The following is a 19,668-nucleotide window of genomic DNA, read 5'->3' on the forward strand; positions in this document are numbered from 1 at the left end:
TGAGCACAGGATGTCTTTCCATTTATCTATGTCTTCTTCATGTTTTCTAATTTTCACTGTAAAAATCTTTCACTTCTTTGATTAAATTTATTCCTAAGTTTTTTATTCTGTTTTTTGTTTATAAAAACAACATTAAGTTTTGTATGTTGATTTTTTTTAATCTGGAAACTTAATTCATTAATTCTGCCAGTTGTCTTTAGGGTTTCCTATGTATGTGATCATGCCATCTGCAAATAAATACAATTTTACTTCTTCCTTTCTGATTTGGATGCCTTTTATTTCTTTTTCTTGTCTGCCGTGACTAGAACTTCTAGTATAATGCTGAACAGAAGTGTGAAGAGGAGGAATCTTCGCCTTATACTGAACCTTAAAGAGAAAGTTTTCAGTTTTTCACCTTTGATTAAAATGTTAGCTACAGAGTTTTCACACATGGCCTTTATTGTGTAATTTCTATTTTGTTAAGAGTTTTAATCATGAATGGATGTTGAACTCTGTCAAATGGATTTTTTTGTGTGTAAGATGCTCCAGGGTTTTTATTGTTTTAGTTTTTATTTAAATTCCAGTTAGTTAACATACAACATAATATTAGTTTCAGTTGTACAATACAGTGAATGTTGAAGTTCAATGCTTCCATACAACTCATCAAACAAATGCATTCCTTAATCCCTATCAGCTATTTAACCCATCCCCCCAACAAACTGGTAACCATCAGTTTGTTCTCTATAGTTAAGGGTCTGTTTCTTGGTTTACCTCCCTCTCTCTTCCCCGCCCGCCCCCCCCCCCCCCCTTTGTTCATTTGTTTCTTAAATTCCACATAGGAGTGAAATCATGCGGTATCTGTCCTTCTCGGACTTATCTCGCTTAGCATAATACTCTCTTATCATTTGCAATGACATGGGTGGAGCAATGTGTTTTCTTTCATTTTGTTAATGTGTTTTAACATATTGACTGATTTGCATATTCCTATTGATGTCTTAAAATCATCTATGATGTAAGTGTTCACACCATAAACACAAGCAGGCTGTCCAAAACAGGCTTTTGTCTTTTCTTCCAGAATATAGCTGTTAAACATATACCAACATAACCACTGGTTGAGACTCTGTAAATTACACTTTCTATTGTTAATTAACCATCTTTTTATTCCCCTCTTTGGCTTTATTGAGGTATAACTGAAAAACAAAGCTGTAATATATTTAATGTGGAAAATGTGATGATTTATGTAAATTGTGAAGGGATTCTTACAACTGAGTTAATTAAGGCATGCATCACCTTTTTGGTGAGAACAGCTAAGTTCTACTCTCTTAGCAAATTTTAATTATATAACAAACACAATTGTACTTATGTTATATAGATTCTCAGACTTTTTTTTTCTCAGACTTTTTTTTTTAATCTTGTAACTGAAAGTTTATACTTTATTAATCTCTCCTCATTTTCCCCACCCCTCAGCTCCTAGCAACCTCATTCTACTGTTTCTGGGTTCATCTTTTATTTTTAAACTCTATCTGTAAGTGATACCATGCAATATTCACCTTTGTCTTGCTATTTAATATAGCCAAGTGATACATATTGTTGCAAATAACAGAATTTCCTTTAGGACTCAACATTTCATTAGTATATATGTGTCACATTTTCATTCATCCACTGACAGACATTTAGCTTGTTTCCATACTTGGCTATTATAAATAATGCTGCAAAGAACAGGGGACTATAGATATCTCTTTGAGATAATAATTTTGTTTTATTTGGATATATATCCAGAAGTGGGACTTTGGATCACGTAATAGTTCTATTTTTAATTTTCTGAGGAGTCTTCATACTGTTTCCTGTAGTGGTTATACCAGTTTACATTCTCACCAACAGCAAACAAGAGTTCCCTTTTCTCCACATCCTAGTCAGCATTTGTTATCTCTAATCATTTTGAAAACTGTCATCCTGACAAGCATGATGTAATATCTGTGTTTTTTTCTTTTAATTTTTTTAATGTTCATTTATTTTTGAGAGAGAGAGACAGAGAGCGAGCAGGGGAGGCCAGAGAGAGAAGCAGACACAGAATCCAAAGCAGACCCCAGACTCTGAGTTGTCAGCACAGAGCCCAACGCAGGGCTTGAACTTACGAACCATGAGATCATGACTTGAGCTGAAGTCAGACACTTAACCAACTGAGCCACCCAGTTGTCCCTCACTGTGGTTTTTAATGGCATTTCCCTGATAATTAGTGAAGTTAAGCATCTTTTTATGTGCCTGTTGGCCATTTTTTGGCTATTAATTTGTATGAGTTCCTTGTATGTTTTGAATATTAACCCTGTATTGGATATGTAGTTTGCAAATACTTTCTCCCATTCCACAGAATGCTTTTTCATATTGTTCATGGTTTCCCTTGCTGTGCAGAAGCTTTTTAGTTTGATGCAATCAACCTCATTTATTTCTGCTTTTGGTATGAAATCTAAAAAACTGTTGCCAAGACCAGTATCAAAGAGCTTATCCCATGTTTTCTTCTATGGGTTTTACAGTTTTAGGTCTTATGTTCAAGTGTTCAATCCATTGAGTTCAATTTTGTGTATGGGGTAAGACAGGGTCAAGTTTTATCTTTTGCATGTGGCTATCCAGCTTTCCAAACACTATTTACTGAAGAACTATTCCTTTTCTCACTGTGTATTCTTTGTACCACTAACTAATTGACCATATATGCATGTATTTATTTCTGGACTTTCCGTTGATCTATGAGTCTTTCTAAAATGTCAATACCATACTATTTTGATTACTATTCCATTGATCTATGTGGTTTTTTTATGCTAATACCATACTATTTTGATTATTGTAGCTTTGTAATGTATTTGAAATCAGGAAGTGTGATACCTCCAGCTTTATTCTTTTTTCTCAAGATTGCTTTGGCTATTTGGGGTCTTTTTTGGTTCCATGTAAATTTTAGGATTATTTTTCCTATTTCTGTGAAAAATGCCATTTGAATTTGATATGGATTGCATTGGATCTGCAGATCACTTTAGGTAATACAGACATTTTAACATTAATTCTTCTAATCAATGAACACAGAGTATCTTTTCATTTATTTGTGTGTTCTTTAATTTCTTTCATCAATGTTTTATAGTTTTAAGTGTACACCTCTTTCACCTTCTTGGTTAGTTTATTCCCAAATATTTTATTCTTTTTCATGGTATTGTAAATGGGATTGCTTTCTTGTGGTTTTCTTTTTTTGAGGTGTCTTTGTCTGGTTTTAGTTATCAGGGTAATGCTAGCCTCATAGAATGAGTTTGGAAGAATTCCCTCTTCCATTTTTTTTGGAAGATTCTAAGAAGAATTGATATGAATTCATCTTTGAATATTTGGTAGAATTTACCCATAATGCCATCTGCTCCTAGTGTTTAGAAAAATAATATATTCTTACATATAACAGGAAGGATTCAAGACAAGCATAAGGGACCTATCATTGAGAAAATTGGACTTTAATTCATTAAAGATATTTAAAAACAAAAGACAGATAGCAATTTGTGCAGAATTATTTTGATACTATTCTGAATAGACCAATTTTTGCTATCTAAATATGTGAATATGTAATATTTACCGTTAGCCAGCATGCCAGTTTTCTCTTCTTCCTTAATTAAAAGAAGAAAATAATCATATTATTTGAAACCAAAATTATATAAAATGACCACAATGCAAATAGTAGCAAAATTTGAAAACCAGTGTTTTACTCCATCATGAGAAAGAAATGTATCTTCCAGATTTCTTTTATTACTCCCATTCACTAATAATTTTACAAGACTAGAGAACATAGCTATGAAAGAACTTCAGGACTGTAGCAATTACCAATTAATTTAGGCCTTTATAAGCCTTGTTTAAAGAATCTTGATGCCATCTGCTCATTCACCTTGCTTAGAAATTCTATTTTTTGAACTCCAAGATAACATGGATACTTTATATAAGATTCTTGCTATAACATCATCAATCACTTTTCTCTTCTTTTCAAAATTAATGATCAACTATAGTTTGTAGTCTGTTTCAGTTACATTTTGAGAGACAAAATTTTCAAAGAGGCAGGGCCACCAAATGGCAAGATAATTGAAATTTATCAAAATTATAAGTTCCGTTAGAATAAGTTTTATAATTAGTGTCACCTACGTTCTCCACTTGGATAGGCAACATGTAGGATTGATTATTCCATAATAACAGAGCTTTAATTCCTTCTACACTGACACATTTTTATGCAGGCCTATATTTTCTTTTCTTTTTCTCTTTTTTTTTTTTTTTAAAAGAGAGAGAGAGTGCATGCCTGAGCAGGGGAGGGGGCAGACAGAGAGAGGGAATCTCAAGCCTGCTCCACCCTCAGCATGGAGCCTGACGTGGGGTTCAATCCCACAACCCTGGGATCACGACCTGAGCCAAATCCAAGAGTCGGATGCTCAACTGAATGAGCCACCCAGGCACCCCTATATTTCCTTAATATATCAAACCACTGTGTCTTCTACTGACTTATTTTTCATAAAATATTTAAATTGCCATATTCCAAATATAAATGCTAGTAAGCTTCTAAGGAAAGCCAGCAGATCACATTAATCTTCATGTATTTCTAAAGGTCTTATTTTCCCCACTAAACTGAGTGATATAGAGACAACTAGTGACAAAGCACCAGGTATATTTAAAATGAGAGTATCTATTGATACCTGGGAAGTATTTCTTGCTTCTGTTTAGACAGTCTATGGTTTCACACATGTTTAAAACATCACACATGTTTAAATGCATCCTAACATGCAGTCCCCAAAGAGACCTGACTATATAGATCAAGACTAACATAATGGGGCGCCTGGGTGGCTCAGTCGGTTGGGCGTCCAACTTCGGCTCAGGTCATGAACTCGCGGTTCGTGAGTTCGAGCCCATGTCGGGCTCTATGCTGACAGCTCAGAGCCTGACTGGAGCCTGTTTCAGATTCTGTGTCTCCCTCTCTCTCTTTGACCCTCCCCCATTCATGCTCTGTCTCTGTGTCAAAAATAAATAAACGTTTAAAAAAAAAAAAAAAAAGACTAACATAACAAATAGTAATTATCCTACTTGTTAATATAGGTAGCTTCAGAGAGTTCTATATGGCAGACATTATGTAGTAATACCCTTAGCCAATCTTGCTAAGAACTAAGAAGAGATCTGAAGTATAGCAACACTGAATATGAATGAAGTAATGAATTAATTCATGATCTTAGTCTAATAAGTTTCAGACAGTAATGTCACTACTAGCATAAATACTGAGGAGGGATGTTTTTTGTATTTCATAAGGACAAGATCTACCAAAGAAAGTGTAGCTTAATATACCTGTTTAAAAATTAGATTTGAGATTTCAATTAAAATTTTAATTTTTAAAGCTTAAGGAAATTACTTGCCAAAAGAGATCCTCTAGAAAATCAATTGCCAGGGGCACCTGGGTGGCTCAGTCAGTTGAGCATCTGACTTTGGCTCAGGTCATGATCTCGCAGTTTGTGGGTTCAAGCCCTGCATCGGGCTCTGTGCTGACAGCTCAGAGCCTAGAGCCTGCTTCAAATTCTGTGTCTCCTTCTCTCTCTCTGTCCCTCCCCTGCTCATGTTTTGTCTCTCTTTGTCTCTCAAAAATAAATAATGTTAAAAAGTTTTAAAAAAAGAAAGAAAATCAATTGCCAAATTTATTACAATTGACATCCTGAATTAAGAAAATGTCTGAGTGTTAAGAGACCTATAGCTTTACAACAATGAGAAAGACAATAAAGAACTTTGTATTTTGAGCTCTCCATATAGTGACAGTCAGCTAAGGTGATGAAAGAAATTTCAAAACTGTCAAATATATAATTGATGTATCACCTGTTTGGGTACATGTATTTTTTCAGATTTGGGATTTTCTTTGGAATTAGTCTCTTCTTTAGTGGTCAAAGGTGCATCAATATCCTCCTCGTCTTCAAAATCATCACTGTAATTTTCTGAAGAAAATAATTTAAAAAGATACAAGAATCACACTGTTAAAAAAGTCATATTCCAATAAAAGACTGCTGAGTTCCAAAGAAAGGAGACTGCATAAGAATAATTTGCTGAAATATTTACATAAAGATATCTTTAGAGAACATTTTTTTTTTGCAAAGATTTAATCAGAATTCAATCCGTAGACTTAAGTTTATTTTGTCATCTTGTACTTTCAAATAGTTATAAGAGTTTTAAATTTTAATCTTTTAAATTATTAACAGACTAAAAATGTCTAGAACTGTCCAAAAATTTTTTTATCTTTAAAACAAACTTTAACACTAAAGACAAAGTCTCAAATACCCTACTTATAAAAGGCAGTGCTTTTTTGAAACCTTGATGTTGTTAAACACAATTGTTAAATTTGCTTATTTTTTTGATTTTTTTTTTTTTTTTTTTTTGTCTGTGTAGGTTATTTCCAATGTAAGCCTGAAACAGTACCTATGAAAGGTCTATCTCTAGCCCTTCCCTTGGGTAAATACTGGCTCTACACGACCTAACATTTCCCAATCTTGGGCACTTCTCAGCTAATGTCCCAAATCATATCTCAGTTATGTTACACCAGAAGGGAAAGGTGTGTCCATCTTAACATGATGCCATTAGACTACTTCTGGAGAAGGTGTGGAAGGGACTATCTGGCCAGGATTTCTTCACCAATTAAAAACAATTTTTTTAACGTTTATTTATTTTTGAGAGAGAGAGAGAAAGAAAGAATATGAGTGGGGGAGGAGCAGAGACAGGGAGACACAGAATCTGAAGCAGGTTCCAGGCTCTGAGCTGTCAGCACAGAGCCTGACACGGGGTTCAAACCCACAAACTGTGAGATCATGACCTGGGCTGAAATCAGATGCTTAACTGACTGAGCCATCCAGGTGCCCCACTTCCCCAATTTTTAACTTGTTTATTGCCCTTAAAGGAATGACTGAGATCTGTGACCTTTTCAGAGTGGAAACCATCATTCCAGAAATAAACATGACCTTAACTATATTTCAAAAATTAGATAACATTCAGAAACAAGATGGCCTGATGAATGAAAGACTGTATGAGGTACTAGACAGTCTGCTTCTGGAATGGCTGTCTTTTAGAATGGAGAGGAAAACTTGAGTTTAATTAATAATGAAAATCTGGAAATGAATTTGAGAGGGCTTAGAAGTTAAACAGAGATGTTTCTGAAGGTAAACATCTCTGTTTTATTAGTTCATAAGAATACAAAGTGGGTATAGTACATGAGGTAAATAAACTAGCTTAGTTGGTTAACTACTCAATTATCTATATTCTGAGGCTGAGAAGCTGACCTTTGTTTCTCTCCCATATAAGAAAGAACACTGAGATTTTCTAAATATTAGCAGACATAATTAAATGTGCAAAACAGTTATTTTCTAAATATCAGTAGACATAATTCACAAAACAGCTATCAAGAAATTACTTTGTATTAGACATACTTCTAGATTCTAGAACCAGTATAACATGATTAAAATTCTAATATTCTACATGGGAAAGAAAATATGGGAGGGTATGACAATGAACTTAAACAACTATGTGGGATTTGAGAACTACTTGAAATCAACAGAAGGAAAATAGTGTTTGTTTGACTACAAAGAGGCAGTATGCGAAACAGTTTAGATAGTATACCATAGCACTTAAGAGCATAACCAGGAGGGGCACCTGGCTGGCTCAAGCTGGTAAAACATGCAACTCTTAATCTCCGGGTTGTAAATTCAAGCCCCACATTGTGTATAGAGGTTACTTAAAAATAAAGTCTTAGGAGCCAGAAGGCTTGGCTTTAATTCCTGGTTCTACTACTTATAGTCTAGAATCATTGGCAGGTCACAAATCCTCTTTGCCTCATTTTCCCCATCTGTAAAGTGAGGATGCTAATAGCACTTATCTCAAATGGTCGCTGAGAAGATTAAGAGTTAAAGTGTTTAGAAGAGTGGCTGGTATATCATATGCCCTATTTAAAAGTGTTAGCTATTACATTTAGTAATAATTATCTTTGTTAGCATTATTATAGCTAGTGTTGCATTTAATCTGAATCAAAAGTTAATAAGGCCAAATACTATTTTGGATTGGAAAAAGTGCTAATGTGCATTTTTCAAAATTACATTTTGTTAGTTGCATTTTGTAACTGAATCATCTACAGGCAAATACTATAACATATAAATAACCAATCCCTTCTCCAGGAATTTGTCATGAGTAAACTAAGGAAAAATCATTGGTAGATACAGAGATGACAACAGATGAAAAATAAGTGGAAATAAAACAGCGTATCAGAGATTTCAGAAACATTAAGGCAAATTAAGTTTATATAAAAACGAAAGAGTAAAACCACATTGAGAAGGTGGTTTTCACATGAGAAATCCCAGAGATAATAATATGCAGGCTCTTCCATATTGTTTGGAAAACAATGAGAATATTCATTTGTAGTGTTCTAACCTTTTTGAGACAAAGATGTTATACATTCAAGGTACTATTTCTATTATTATATTCCCTAACTTAGCAACTTTGAAAATATTACTTGCATAAATAGAAGAAGTTTTTTAAAATTCAGATAAAGTAAATAACAGTCAATGTATAAGATCTGAATGATAGATTTTGTAGTCATTTTCATTCTTTGTGGGAAAATTTCCCTGAAAATTTTAATTTGAATACGATGCAACCTACAGGACTTTCTCCTCTACTATCCTGGATTTCAAGAACTTTGTAAACAATGAGTAAATTGGACTAAATATATGAAACAACTCTTTACAGACATTGGACAACTGGCAGCACAAAAATATGATTCCTAAAAAAAGAAAAACAAGTGAGGTGAGCCCTATGGAACTTGAAGGTACATACATTCATGAATGTTAAGCAGGGAGGGGAAGATCAGGACAGTCTCACTGTGCTAAGGTGACAGAGATAAGAGCAGAAAAGCTGGGCAATCGGAAGTTGTAGGGCAGTAACAGAGGAAATACCTATGTAGAAACAGAGCTCTAAAGATCTGCATGAGGTCTCCTTAGTCTTTCCTAAATACTAAGTCATATTTGTATAGTTTGAGCAACTGAAAAGCTACAGGCTGGAAAATTCACAGAGCTCACAAGGGGTAGTGAGACTCTGGAGCTCTACCCAGCTGAAGTAGAAAAAATCCTCATTGTTTAATAGGGTCATTCAGTAGGAACCTCAAAAAGGCTGTGCCTTACTCCTAGTGTCAAACTGTACTGTGGAAGTCTACTCTAGACTTCCTCTAATAAAGCACAAGAAAAGCCTTGAAAGGATCAAGCTAGCAAAATCAGTTATCTGCCAGAACAAAGCTCGACACTCTTTATAAGAAGAAAACAAAATGCAGACACTCAACAATGTAAAAGTCTGCAATATCCAACACCCAATAAAAAAAATCACTAAGACTTACAAGGAGGAAAATGTGACCGTAACTAGGAGAAGCAGCAGTCAATAGAAAGAGACCTACAAATGCACAAACATTGGGATCAGCAGAATATGTTTAATGCTAAGAACTTGAAAAAATGAACATGAGAAAAGATACTGAAGAAATTTTTTTAAAAAGACCCAAAACTTTTAGATTGAACTTCTAGACTGAAAGAAAAAAAATATAAGATTCAATGAATTAACAAAAGATCAAAAGAAAGAAGAAAAAAATCAATGAACCTGAAGACACAGTAATAAAAACTGAAGAACAGACAGGAAAAAAACTTTAAAAAAATGAAAGTCTTAGTTACCTGTGGGGCAAAATTTAGTCATTTCACATAATTATAATTAAAGTCAGAGGGCAGGGGATGACAGAAATAATATTTGAAGAATTAATGGGCAAAACAATTTAAAAAATGTTTTATTTTTTTATTTTAGAGAGAGAGAGAGAGAGACAAAGTGGGGGAGGAGGGAGGGAGAGGGAGAGGGAGAGAGGGAGAGGGAGAGAGGGAGAGGGAGAGGGGGAGAGGGGGAGAGGGAGAGAGGGAGAGAGGGAGAGGGAGAGAGGGAGAGGGAGAGAGACAGAGACAGAGAGACAGAGACAGAGAGACAGAGACAGACAGAGAGAGAGAGATTCTCAAGCAAGCTCTATGTTTAGTGCAGAGCTGGACATGAGGCTTGATCCCACAACCCTGGATCATGACCTGAGCTGAAATCAAGAGCCAGATGCATAACCAATGGAGCCATCCAGGCACCCCATGGACAAAACATTTTTTTTAAATTATGATAGAAAGTATAAATCCATAAGGGTGCCTGGGTGGCTCAGTCAGCTGAGTGTCCGACTTCAGCTCAGGTCATGATCTCGAGGTCTGTGAGTTCAAGCCCCACGTTGGGCTCTGTGCTGACAGCTCAGAGCCCGGAGTCTGCTTTGGATTCTGTGTCTCCCTCTCTCTCTGCCCCTCCCCCACTCATGCTGTGTCTCTCTCTCTCCATCAAAAATAAACACTAAAAAAAAAATTAAAAAAAAAAAGTATAAATCCATAGATCAATGATGCTCAACCACCTCGAAAGAGGATAAATACAAGAACAGCACACCAAGATACATTATCAAACTGCTTCAAAACCAGGCTAAAGAGAAAATCTTGAAAAAAAAAAAAAAAGACCCAATATACATTAATCATAATAGGAATTATCATTGATTTCTCATGAGAACTAATACCATAAGACAAAATGAAATTGCTAAAGTGATCAAAGAAAACAAAACTCTAGAAGTTTTTCCTAGTAGACCCAGGTTCTTCATGCTGAAAAAAATTACTACATAGAAACTCAAAATACTAGGTAGTTACCACAGCTGACTCTTGAACATGGGTTTGAACTACAACTGGCTCCACTTACATGAGGATATTTTTCCAGTACAGTACAGTACTGTAAATGTATTTTCTCTTCCTTACAACTTTCTTTTTTTTTTTTTTTAAATTTTTTTTTTTTTTCAACGTTTTTTATTTTTATTTTTGGGACAGAGAGAGACAGAGCATGAACGGGGGAGGGGCAGAGAGAGAGGGAGACACAGAATCGGAAACAGGCTCCAGGCTCCGAGCCATCAGCCCAGAGCCTGACGCGGGGCTCGAACTCACGGACCGCGAGATCGTGACCTGGCTGAAGTCGGACGCTTAACCGACTGCGCCACCCAGGCGCCCTCCTTACAACTTTCTTAATAACATTTTCTTTCCTCCAGCGAACTTTAAAAATACAGTATATAATACACATAGCATACAAAATATATGTTAATCAACTGTTGTGGTTCTCATTAAGGCTTCCCATCAACAGGAAGCTAACAGTAAAGTTTCTAGGGAGCCAAAAGTTACACACAGATTTCTGACTGTGCAGGGGGTCAGCATCCCTAACCCCTATGTTGTGCAAGGTTCAACTGTATTTGAAAGTTGCTAAGATAATCAATCTTAAAAGTTCTTATCTCAAGAAAAAAAATGTTTTGCGCTAGTGATAGATATTAACTAGACTTGCTATGGTGATCATTTCACAATGTATCAAATAATTATGTTGTATGCCTGAAAATAATATCTTACATATCAATTATACTTCAATTTAAAAATTAATTTTTAAAAATCCATTTCAAATAAGAAATTTAAAATCCTCAAATCTATGCAAAAGAATACAAAAAACTAGGAATGATAACTAAGTGGATAAATGTTTTTACATGTATATAAATTTTTTAACTTCCTGAAAAATTTTTTAAAGAGACAGTTACAAGTAATAATAATAATAATAATAATAATAATAATAATGCATCATGGAGTTTTAACATATAGAAGAAAAATATATGACAAAAATACCAAAAAGGTTGGGAGGGAGTTTACTGTTTTTAAGACTCACATAAAGTGGTATAATGTTATTTGAATGTACTTTCTTTAATAAGATAAAGATGCACACTGTGAATCATAGAAAAACTAAGAAGAAAATGGGCACCTAGGTGGCTCAGTCGGTTGAATGTCCGACTCTCAGTTTCGGCTCAGGTCATGATCTCATGGTTTCGTGAGTTTGAGCCCTGTGTGGGGCTCTGAGCTGACAGCGTGGAACCTGCTTGAGATTCCGTCTCCCTCTCTCTCTACCCCTCCCCTGCTCACGCTGTCTCTCTCAAAATAAATTAATAATACTTTAAAAAATTTAAAAGAAAAACTAAAAAAAAAAAAAAAAATACAGCAAAGAAGTGTAACTAACAAGCCAAAACAAGGGATAAAATGGAATGCTATCAGTACTTAACCCAACAGGCTACAGGACAAAAGCAACAAAACAAACAAATGGCAGAACAATAAACAACCATACCAATGAATTTACTTTTATAAAGGGTAGAAACATTTCAATCAGAAGTCAGAAACTGTCAGATTATTAGAAAGAAAAGTAAAATCCAGCTATATACAATCTATGAGAAAATCATTTTAAATATAAAAACAAACACAAAGACACATTAAAAGTCATAGGACAAAAAGAAATACCTGAAGAGCCAACGCTTTAGAGATACTCGTCCTGGCTCCACAGATTCCCATGGTCCTTTTTCTATCTTCCTAATTGGTCCACCACCCACTCCCAACAAATGAGGCAATAGTGCACTTTCAACAATTTCTTAGTAGCTCAGATTGATTGTAACATAGGCAGTTCACTCTACCCATTCAAAGAAAGCTCTTTCCAAGATACCATTTTCCTTTTAATTATTTTTCTATCAATGTCTTTATTAAAAGTTATACTACCTTTACAAATATTGTAAATTTTAAAACCAATAAAATTACCTGCTAGTTCTTCATGTTTCGATTCATTCTCATGTTTACCTTCAGTTAGTTCTATATTAGCTTGACTACTAAAAAAAAAAAAAAATTACCTAATTTAGTATTACATGTTAATAATAGGTTCCCATGCAATCTTTCATGTATATTTTTTAAAAATCCCTAACATATATTTTCTTCTCAAGTACTCTTATTCTATCAAAAACTAAAAATTTAGGAGCTATAAAGAAAATGTTTTGAAAAGAAAGAATCCTCAAAGCCTAAGACTGTTGCTATCAATTAACACAAAGAGAAAAAATGCCATATTTTTTAACTTTATACACGAATACACACAATTTTACACATAAATGTGTGCCTTTACATGTCTCAGGGCTCAGATATCCTTTATAAACTAAAGATTAGAAACTGACCACGGGGGTGCCTGGGTGGCTCAGTTGGTTAAGCATCCGACTTCGCCTCAGGTCATGATCTCGCGGTTTGTGGGTTTGAGCCCCGTGTTGGGCTCCATGCTGACAGCTCAGAGTCTGGAGCCTACTTCGGATTCTGTGTCTCCCTCTCTCTCTGTCCCTTTCCCACTCACACTCTGTCTGTCTCTCTCTCTCTCAAAAATAAGTGAACATTTAACAAAAGAAAAAAAAAAAGAAACTGACTATAAGTTATGAGAACCAGTGAAGTCTACATAGAGGCCGGAAAAGAATGCCAGGTTCAGCATTTACATGTTAACAAGCAATTTAATCATGAAATGGAGGCTGAATACGAGGCCTAAACCTATAAAATCTCAGCAAGGTGACAAAGGAACTTGAGCAAGTTTTAAATAAATTGAGTATACTTTTAGTTCATATACTGTCTTCTTTCAAAGCAAGGACTCCCTTCTACTTTTTTCAGTCCATGAACCCTCTCTTTAGTGAGATCAACAAATCCAAGAAGCTATAAAACTGTAGTAATAATAATAACAGCAGCAAACACTATTGTGTACTCAATGCTATTTAGCACACTAACTGGCCTATTCTAGAACAGAAATATCAGTAGTTAGGAATAATGTTAAGAAATAAAACAAGCTAAAGAAATATTGCAAAGGTGCAAAAACCTGTGGCCAATGATCCTGTGTATGCTTAATCTGTGTTGTCACTGTTGGGAGAGGCAATCAGCACGGGCCCTGAGTGTCCTTGCATGTTCTTGTGGGGTACACCAAGAAAGGAAGGCACAAACCCCTCATTCGTAGGTCATTTCCCAGGATTGTGTGTACATCAAGCAACCTTGAGAGATGAGGCAGTATCTCCTCCCAGAAAAGGAGCAGGCTTGTTTCCTCTTACTATAAAAGCAATAGATTCCCCAGTCTCAGTGATCTTTTCCTGTAAAGCAACCCACCATCCGTGCAGAGAGCCATTATGGACTCTCCATGTTGCCTCTGCAGGCCATGTGGAGCATGGGGGAACTGAGGCAAATAAATGTGAGATGTAGACTGGACTTTTGTTGTGAGAAATAAAGTCCTTTGCTTCTGACCCAGGAAACCATGTCTATACTCAGCATCCATAAAACTGACCAGCTAATTTGTTAGTTTATAAGTAGGGTAAAAATCTCAAACTCTATACAGTTCGTGACAGTCACTATACTGCTTTACCCCTGGTCTGTGAGAAACTAAGCATCATAAGACCAGGTACTCCAATAACCAAAGGTTATGATTTTCCTCAGTCTTAATTATAGTTGGTGTTCTTAAAACCTTGAAGATGTGATATGACTTTCATTTATAATTTTAAAAAGTCAAAGGTCGGCTCTATTTACAGATGACCAGCTCAGTCAGCTAGCAGGATTTCCAGGATAAATGAAGTTTCCTGATAATCATCAGGGCCAACCACACACAAAGGTAGGACAGAAACAAAACCTATCTTTTACTCCCTGGTTCCTCCTTTCTTTTCTGTCCCTATTTTCTCTGAGTTTATAACAGCTACCTGAACTTTCTTATTTACCTTATCTGTGGAAAATTGCTTAATAAATTACTTTTGTGGGGCATCTGGGTGACTCAGTCTGTTAAGCATCCGACTCTTGATCTCAGCTCAGGTCATGATTCCACAGTTCGTGAGTTCAAGTCCCGTATCAGGCTCCACACTGACACTGTGGAGCCTGCTTGGGATCCGCTCTCTCCCTCTCTCTCTGCCCCTCTCCTGCTTATGTGCATGCGCTCTCTTTCTCTCTCTCTCAAAATAAATAAACTTAAAAAAATAATAATAAATTACTTTCCTAGTAAGGTCTTTTTGCAGTGTGCCATTAGTCTCAGTAGCATCTCAGGCATGACATTTCACATAGCTGGATGCTGAGTGGGCTCTCAAACACAAATTAACATATTCCATTCATATATAAGAGAAACCATGACCAAAAAAAATGAACAGAGAAAAAAGAGATAAAATAAGATTTAACATGTACCTGTTATAATGTTTATCCATTTAAGTCCATGCATATACCAGCCTTCCAAAAATATGGAAAAACATAAAAATCATTTAATCATAGTTGATATTGTATATATATTACCTATGTAAAGCTTTAAATTGTGTGGAGTCATTAGAATCCAATTCCTTATTTAATCTTGAATAATCAATGGAAGATGTTAAGCCTTCCTCAAGCCTGGCAAAAAATTGCTCCTTTTCCTCTTGTTCCTCTAGTGTGTCCAATCCCAATCCAAGAACACTATGATTGAGTTCAGAAACTATGATCTCTAAATGGAAAAGAATGAATATATTTTTATTAACATGCAGAATTTTGACAAAATTAATTTTAATGGTGCATTTATTGATGTCCTTAATAAAACTTTAAAAATTTAAAAAATACTTTATCTCTTACCCACCAAATACAGATTTATATTCATAATCAATATGTAACATTGTAAGGTTTCTCTCGAGATATAATTCTAAACCTTCCAGGAAGGTATTAAGTATGTCTACACACTTCAGTAAAGAAGGCTAGAAGATACAATTTAATTTTTATAAAAATTTTAACTATAAGCATAGTAATTAACCTGTCAATTTGTATCCCTCATATTTCTTACCATTTGTTTCTAAGCTGTCAATACTTAAGATAGAGGTTCCACTGCTCTGAAGAAACTGAATCCTTTCAGGACACTCCTCTTCTATTTCCATAATAGGCTGAGAAGTCTTCTTAGCTTTCACAAAGCTTACATTTGTTCCAAGCTGTCCTAGGGGTGGGATTTAAGATACAGTTGGATATTTGTGTTCACAAAACTGTTCTGACCACAATGTATTACCCAGTGATATTGTTACACTAACTTTTTTTTCTGTTATACTAATATTGTGGATAGTAGCTACAAAATAAATCTGGTCCATTTGATAAAAATCCAACACCATTTAATAAAAATCCATCAAACATAAAATTCAAAGAAAAATTACAGTACTATTTATTTGCAGTGTATCTTATGAAATAATTTCAAAAGTTTATACATAATGAAACAAAACTTTAAAAATTACTTGAAAGCACAACTATTTAATACAGTATACCATGCCACTGTAAGGATATCTTCTGCCTTATGTGAAGGAAGAGTAAGAAACAACTAGGTGAACGAGAAAGGGGAGACCATTCTGAGTAGGAAGAAGGAAAGGTACAAAGAAAGGGTCAGCAACAGGAGGGGCAGGCCACACTGGAAGACACAAAAAGGTCAGTAAGGTTGGATCTAGATTGTGAAGGTGAGTCCAGGTGGAAATAAGCCCAGAGCAGGATCGATGGGTCAGACAGACCAGGCTGGTACTCATAGCCCAAAGTAGGGTTTTGCTCTTTATTCCAAAAACATTAGAAAACACTGAAAAAGTTATGCAATATCAACATTTATCATAATAGCATACATTTGTAAAAAAAACCCTGAAATATGGAAAAGTTAAATAATTACATTGTGTGGTATAAATATTAAGATTAGAATACCACTTTTGCTTAGAAGGAAGTCTTAATAAGTCACAAATTCTGCCTTCAGTATCTTAATTAGCGTCCTCTTGGAAAGGATTCAGCATCTATTTCTCATGGCTCTGTGTAAATAATGGTTTTATACATCAAATAATAACTTCTACAGTTGCAGAGTATCAAAAGACATATCTATAGACACTTCCAATGAAAAAGCGCATGCCACGGGTTGGGGTGCTGTTGTGGTGTCTGCGGAGTCTCACCCTGGCTCTGAAGCTGGACTCAGGGATATGACCAGACTAACTGAGCTTACAAGAAACTAATAACCAAAACCAAGATCCATTCGATCATTCACAGTGAAGAGTATAACCTGTAGAAGGATTAGACTGTTTCATCCTCTAGGCAGAACATTTATCTTTATGGCAGTTGAAAGAAAAATTCTAAGGTTGAAGTAGCTCAATGTTGATGTTTACGGATGCCTATCCAAATTTGGTAATGCATTCCTCTCCTCCTGAGGCTGTTTACCTCCCCGCTGTGATGCTTCTACACTCTTGATGGCAGGACTCATACCCTGTCTGTATACTAGTGTCTGGTATGCATGATATACCATGAACTCAATAAATGTTTGTGATTGAACCAGGGACCAGGTTATGTCCTTGGGTAGAAAAACCCTCTCCTCTGTGTTCAAACGGATATTGTCAAAGTCTGCTTAAGTATCCTTATTTGCATCTTTTACTAATCAAATCCACTTCTGACTGATAAATTCTTTTTTAAAAATTAATAACTTTGCCAGGTTACATTCCAGTGTTGGTCCAGGACCTATTCTTTTCCTTTAGGATGAGTATGCACATTCTATCTCTAATTCATTACTTTCTAGAAAAGAGACTTTAATGCTAATTAAGTCTCAAATCTTCGTAAACAATTCCAATAGTACTTCATCATATAATAAATATCCTTTCCAAGCACCAATGGGGGGAAAATTCTAAAAAAGAATTCTTTGCATGCAAACTTTAGCATTGTTACATGGTTGGGGGACTTCTGAAAAAATGCACTGTATTTTTCAGTAAGGCAATTCCTTATTTACAATTTTAAGAACAGAGAAATGACTATCAAATTCACTCTAACATTCATTTATCAAACACATTTATTACTTACTGTTGAGGGTCAGGGGATACAAACAAAAAGAAGTGTTTCCTGCCTTCACAAAGGTCACAACCTCAGGAGTAGCCCTATGGGTTATAACTACCAACACAATGTGTAAGTGCTGTTGCTATGTTTTGAAATCAAAACGAAGGAGAAAATAATTATGTTGAAAAGGGATCTAGAAGAGTTAGGAAAGGATTGGAAGGAGGTAATGTCAAGCTTTACCGGACAAGAAGGATGAGAGCAAAGGCAGCCTTGTGGTGAGCAAGCATGAGCTAATGCACAGAGCATAGTCAATGATGTTTCCAGGAGATAGGGAGTAAGTATAACTGGAGCACAGAAAGCTAGAAAGGAGGGTCCTAGTCAGATGATACCGAGCCTTAGCTGTCACATTAAGGAATCTGGGCTTAACTGCAGGGGGAAAAAACAAAAGCTACAGGGCAAATTTTCCTGCAGGGATACAGAAATCCTGTAAGTTTGCAAAATGGTGCTTAAAGATCCACAAATAGTTTGAACATAGGTTAATAGACATGGTCTGGGGTTCCTTATGGATAATGGTAGTTTCCTATATAGCATGTATACCAAAGCACAGGTGCCAGAGAGTAGTTTTCCATTTGTAAAGATGTGACTAGGACTAGTTCTGGGAAAGCTATACATGTATGTCAGACAGGATCAACAATGAGTTCTTTACCAAGGCAATAAATTACTTTCTTGCTATTGTTATTAACAGACTGTGGTACCAAAATCTACAGATTTCTTAAAATCTACCCAGTGCAAAGACATTAATACACTGTCAGAACATTTTATTAAATCACCTCAAATCAATCTGCCATGAAACATGACAATACAGAAATATGCCTGTGTTATTTATCATCTTAATTTGAGTGAATATAAATTATCCCAATATAACAATATAACCTGATAATGCAGAATCATCATAGATTCTCAACTGCGTAATACATAATAAAATGAAGTCATATGTAATTCAAACTTTAAAAAGTCACAATACTAGTATTATTTTCTTTAAATACCTATAGTACAACAACAAAATCCCAGAATTAAAAGTCTTGACTGACCCCTTGTGGTCAAATAATTTGAAATAAAAAACCCAGCAATATTTACCACCATCTTCAAAATCATCTTCAGTTATCCACCATGGCAATGCATCTTTCTTCTTCACTTCTCTTTCAGGTTGTCTAGGTGTTTTGTTTGAATTCTCAAAAGAATCATCTGAAAGCTAAATCGGATATAAGCCACTGATTTTAAAGAATCCCAGATTCATCATTAAAAATGTTTCTCTTCCATCAGGCTCTGGGCTGATGGCTCAGAGCCTGGAGCCTGCTTCCGATTCTGTGTCCCCCTCTCTCTCTGCCCCTCCCCCATTCATGCTCTGTCTCTCTCTGTCTCAAAAATAAACATTAAAAAAAATTTAAAAAAAAAAACTACTTAAAAATGTTTCTCTTCATTGTACATAAACAATTTTCTCAGCAATAATGTATACATTCTTATTTTCAGATATGTGGCTAAAATAACTTAAAAATAAATATACAACTCTGAACATCAATTTCATATCCAGAGTTAAACAAGTAAACTAACCAGAAAAAATCAATGATAACAACAAATAAATAAAACTTATCAAGAAACTTGATCAGAAAGAAAAAGAGAAGGATACAATCCCCTTCTAGACATCCTCTAGGGTCTAAGAATAAATAATGATTGAGCAAAATTACCTGGCATCACTCTAGAAGAACACAGAATTCTAAGACCAGAAGAACTGAGTTTCAGGTGTTTACCAGAGAAATCAACATTTTGTCACAATGATTAATAAACTTTAGTCAACTTTCATTGTCCTTTTCTACTCTTCAAGTCCAAATTTTACTACAATCCTAAATCCCCTACTCTAACCCTAATCGACCCACCACCTCCACCACCT

The 19,668-nt window shown here is 35.3% G+C and overlaps 1 protein-coding gene across 4 annotated transcripts in view; it reads right to left on the bottom strand.

Moving 5' to 3' along the window:
- Positions 1–19,668, bottom strand: part of CEP162 (centrosomal protein 162) — a 112,852-nt gene that overhangs the window by 80,675 nt on the left and 12,509 nt on the right. For 3 of the 4 annotated variants that reach the window (XM_058734621.1, XM_058734620.1, XM_058734619.1), the window contains exons 3-8: positions 18,858–18,972; positions 15,733–15,879; positions 15,219–15,402; positions 12,699–12,766; positions 5,839–5,954; positions 3,581–3,611 (exon numbers count right to left, since the gene is read on the bottom strand). In XM_058734621.1, coding sequence (XP_058590604.1) covers positions 3,581–3,611; positions 5,839–5,954; positions 12,699–12,766; positions 15,219–15,402; positions 15,733–15,879; positions 18,858–18,972 — 661 coding nt within the window. Of the gene's footprint in view, positions 1–3,580; positions 3,612–5,838; positions 5,955–12,698; positions 12,767–15,218; positions 15,403–15,732; positions 15,880–18,857; positions 18,973–19,668 lie in introns of those variants that run through there. The other variant, XM_058734622.1, reaches the window with a different exon arrangement.

Source organism: Neofelis nebulosa, chromosome 6 (genome assembly GCF_028018385.1).
Source record: "Neofelis nebulosa isolate mNeoNeb1 chromosome 6, mNeoNeb1.pri, whole genome shotgun sequence".
NCBI classification, from domain to species: Eukaryota; Metazoa; Chordata; class Mammalia; order Carnivora; family Felidae; genus Neofelis; species Neofelis nebulosa.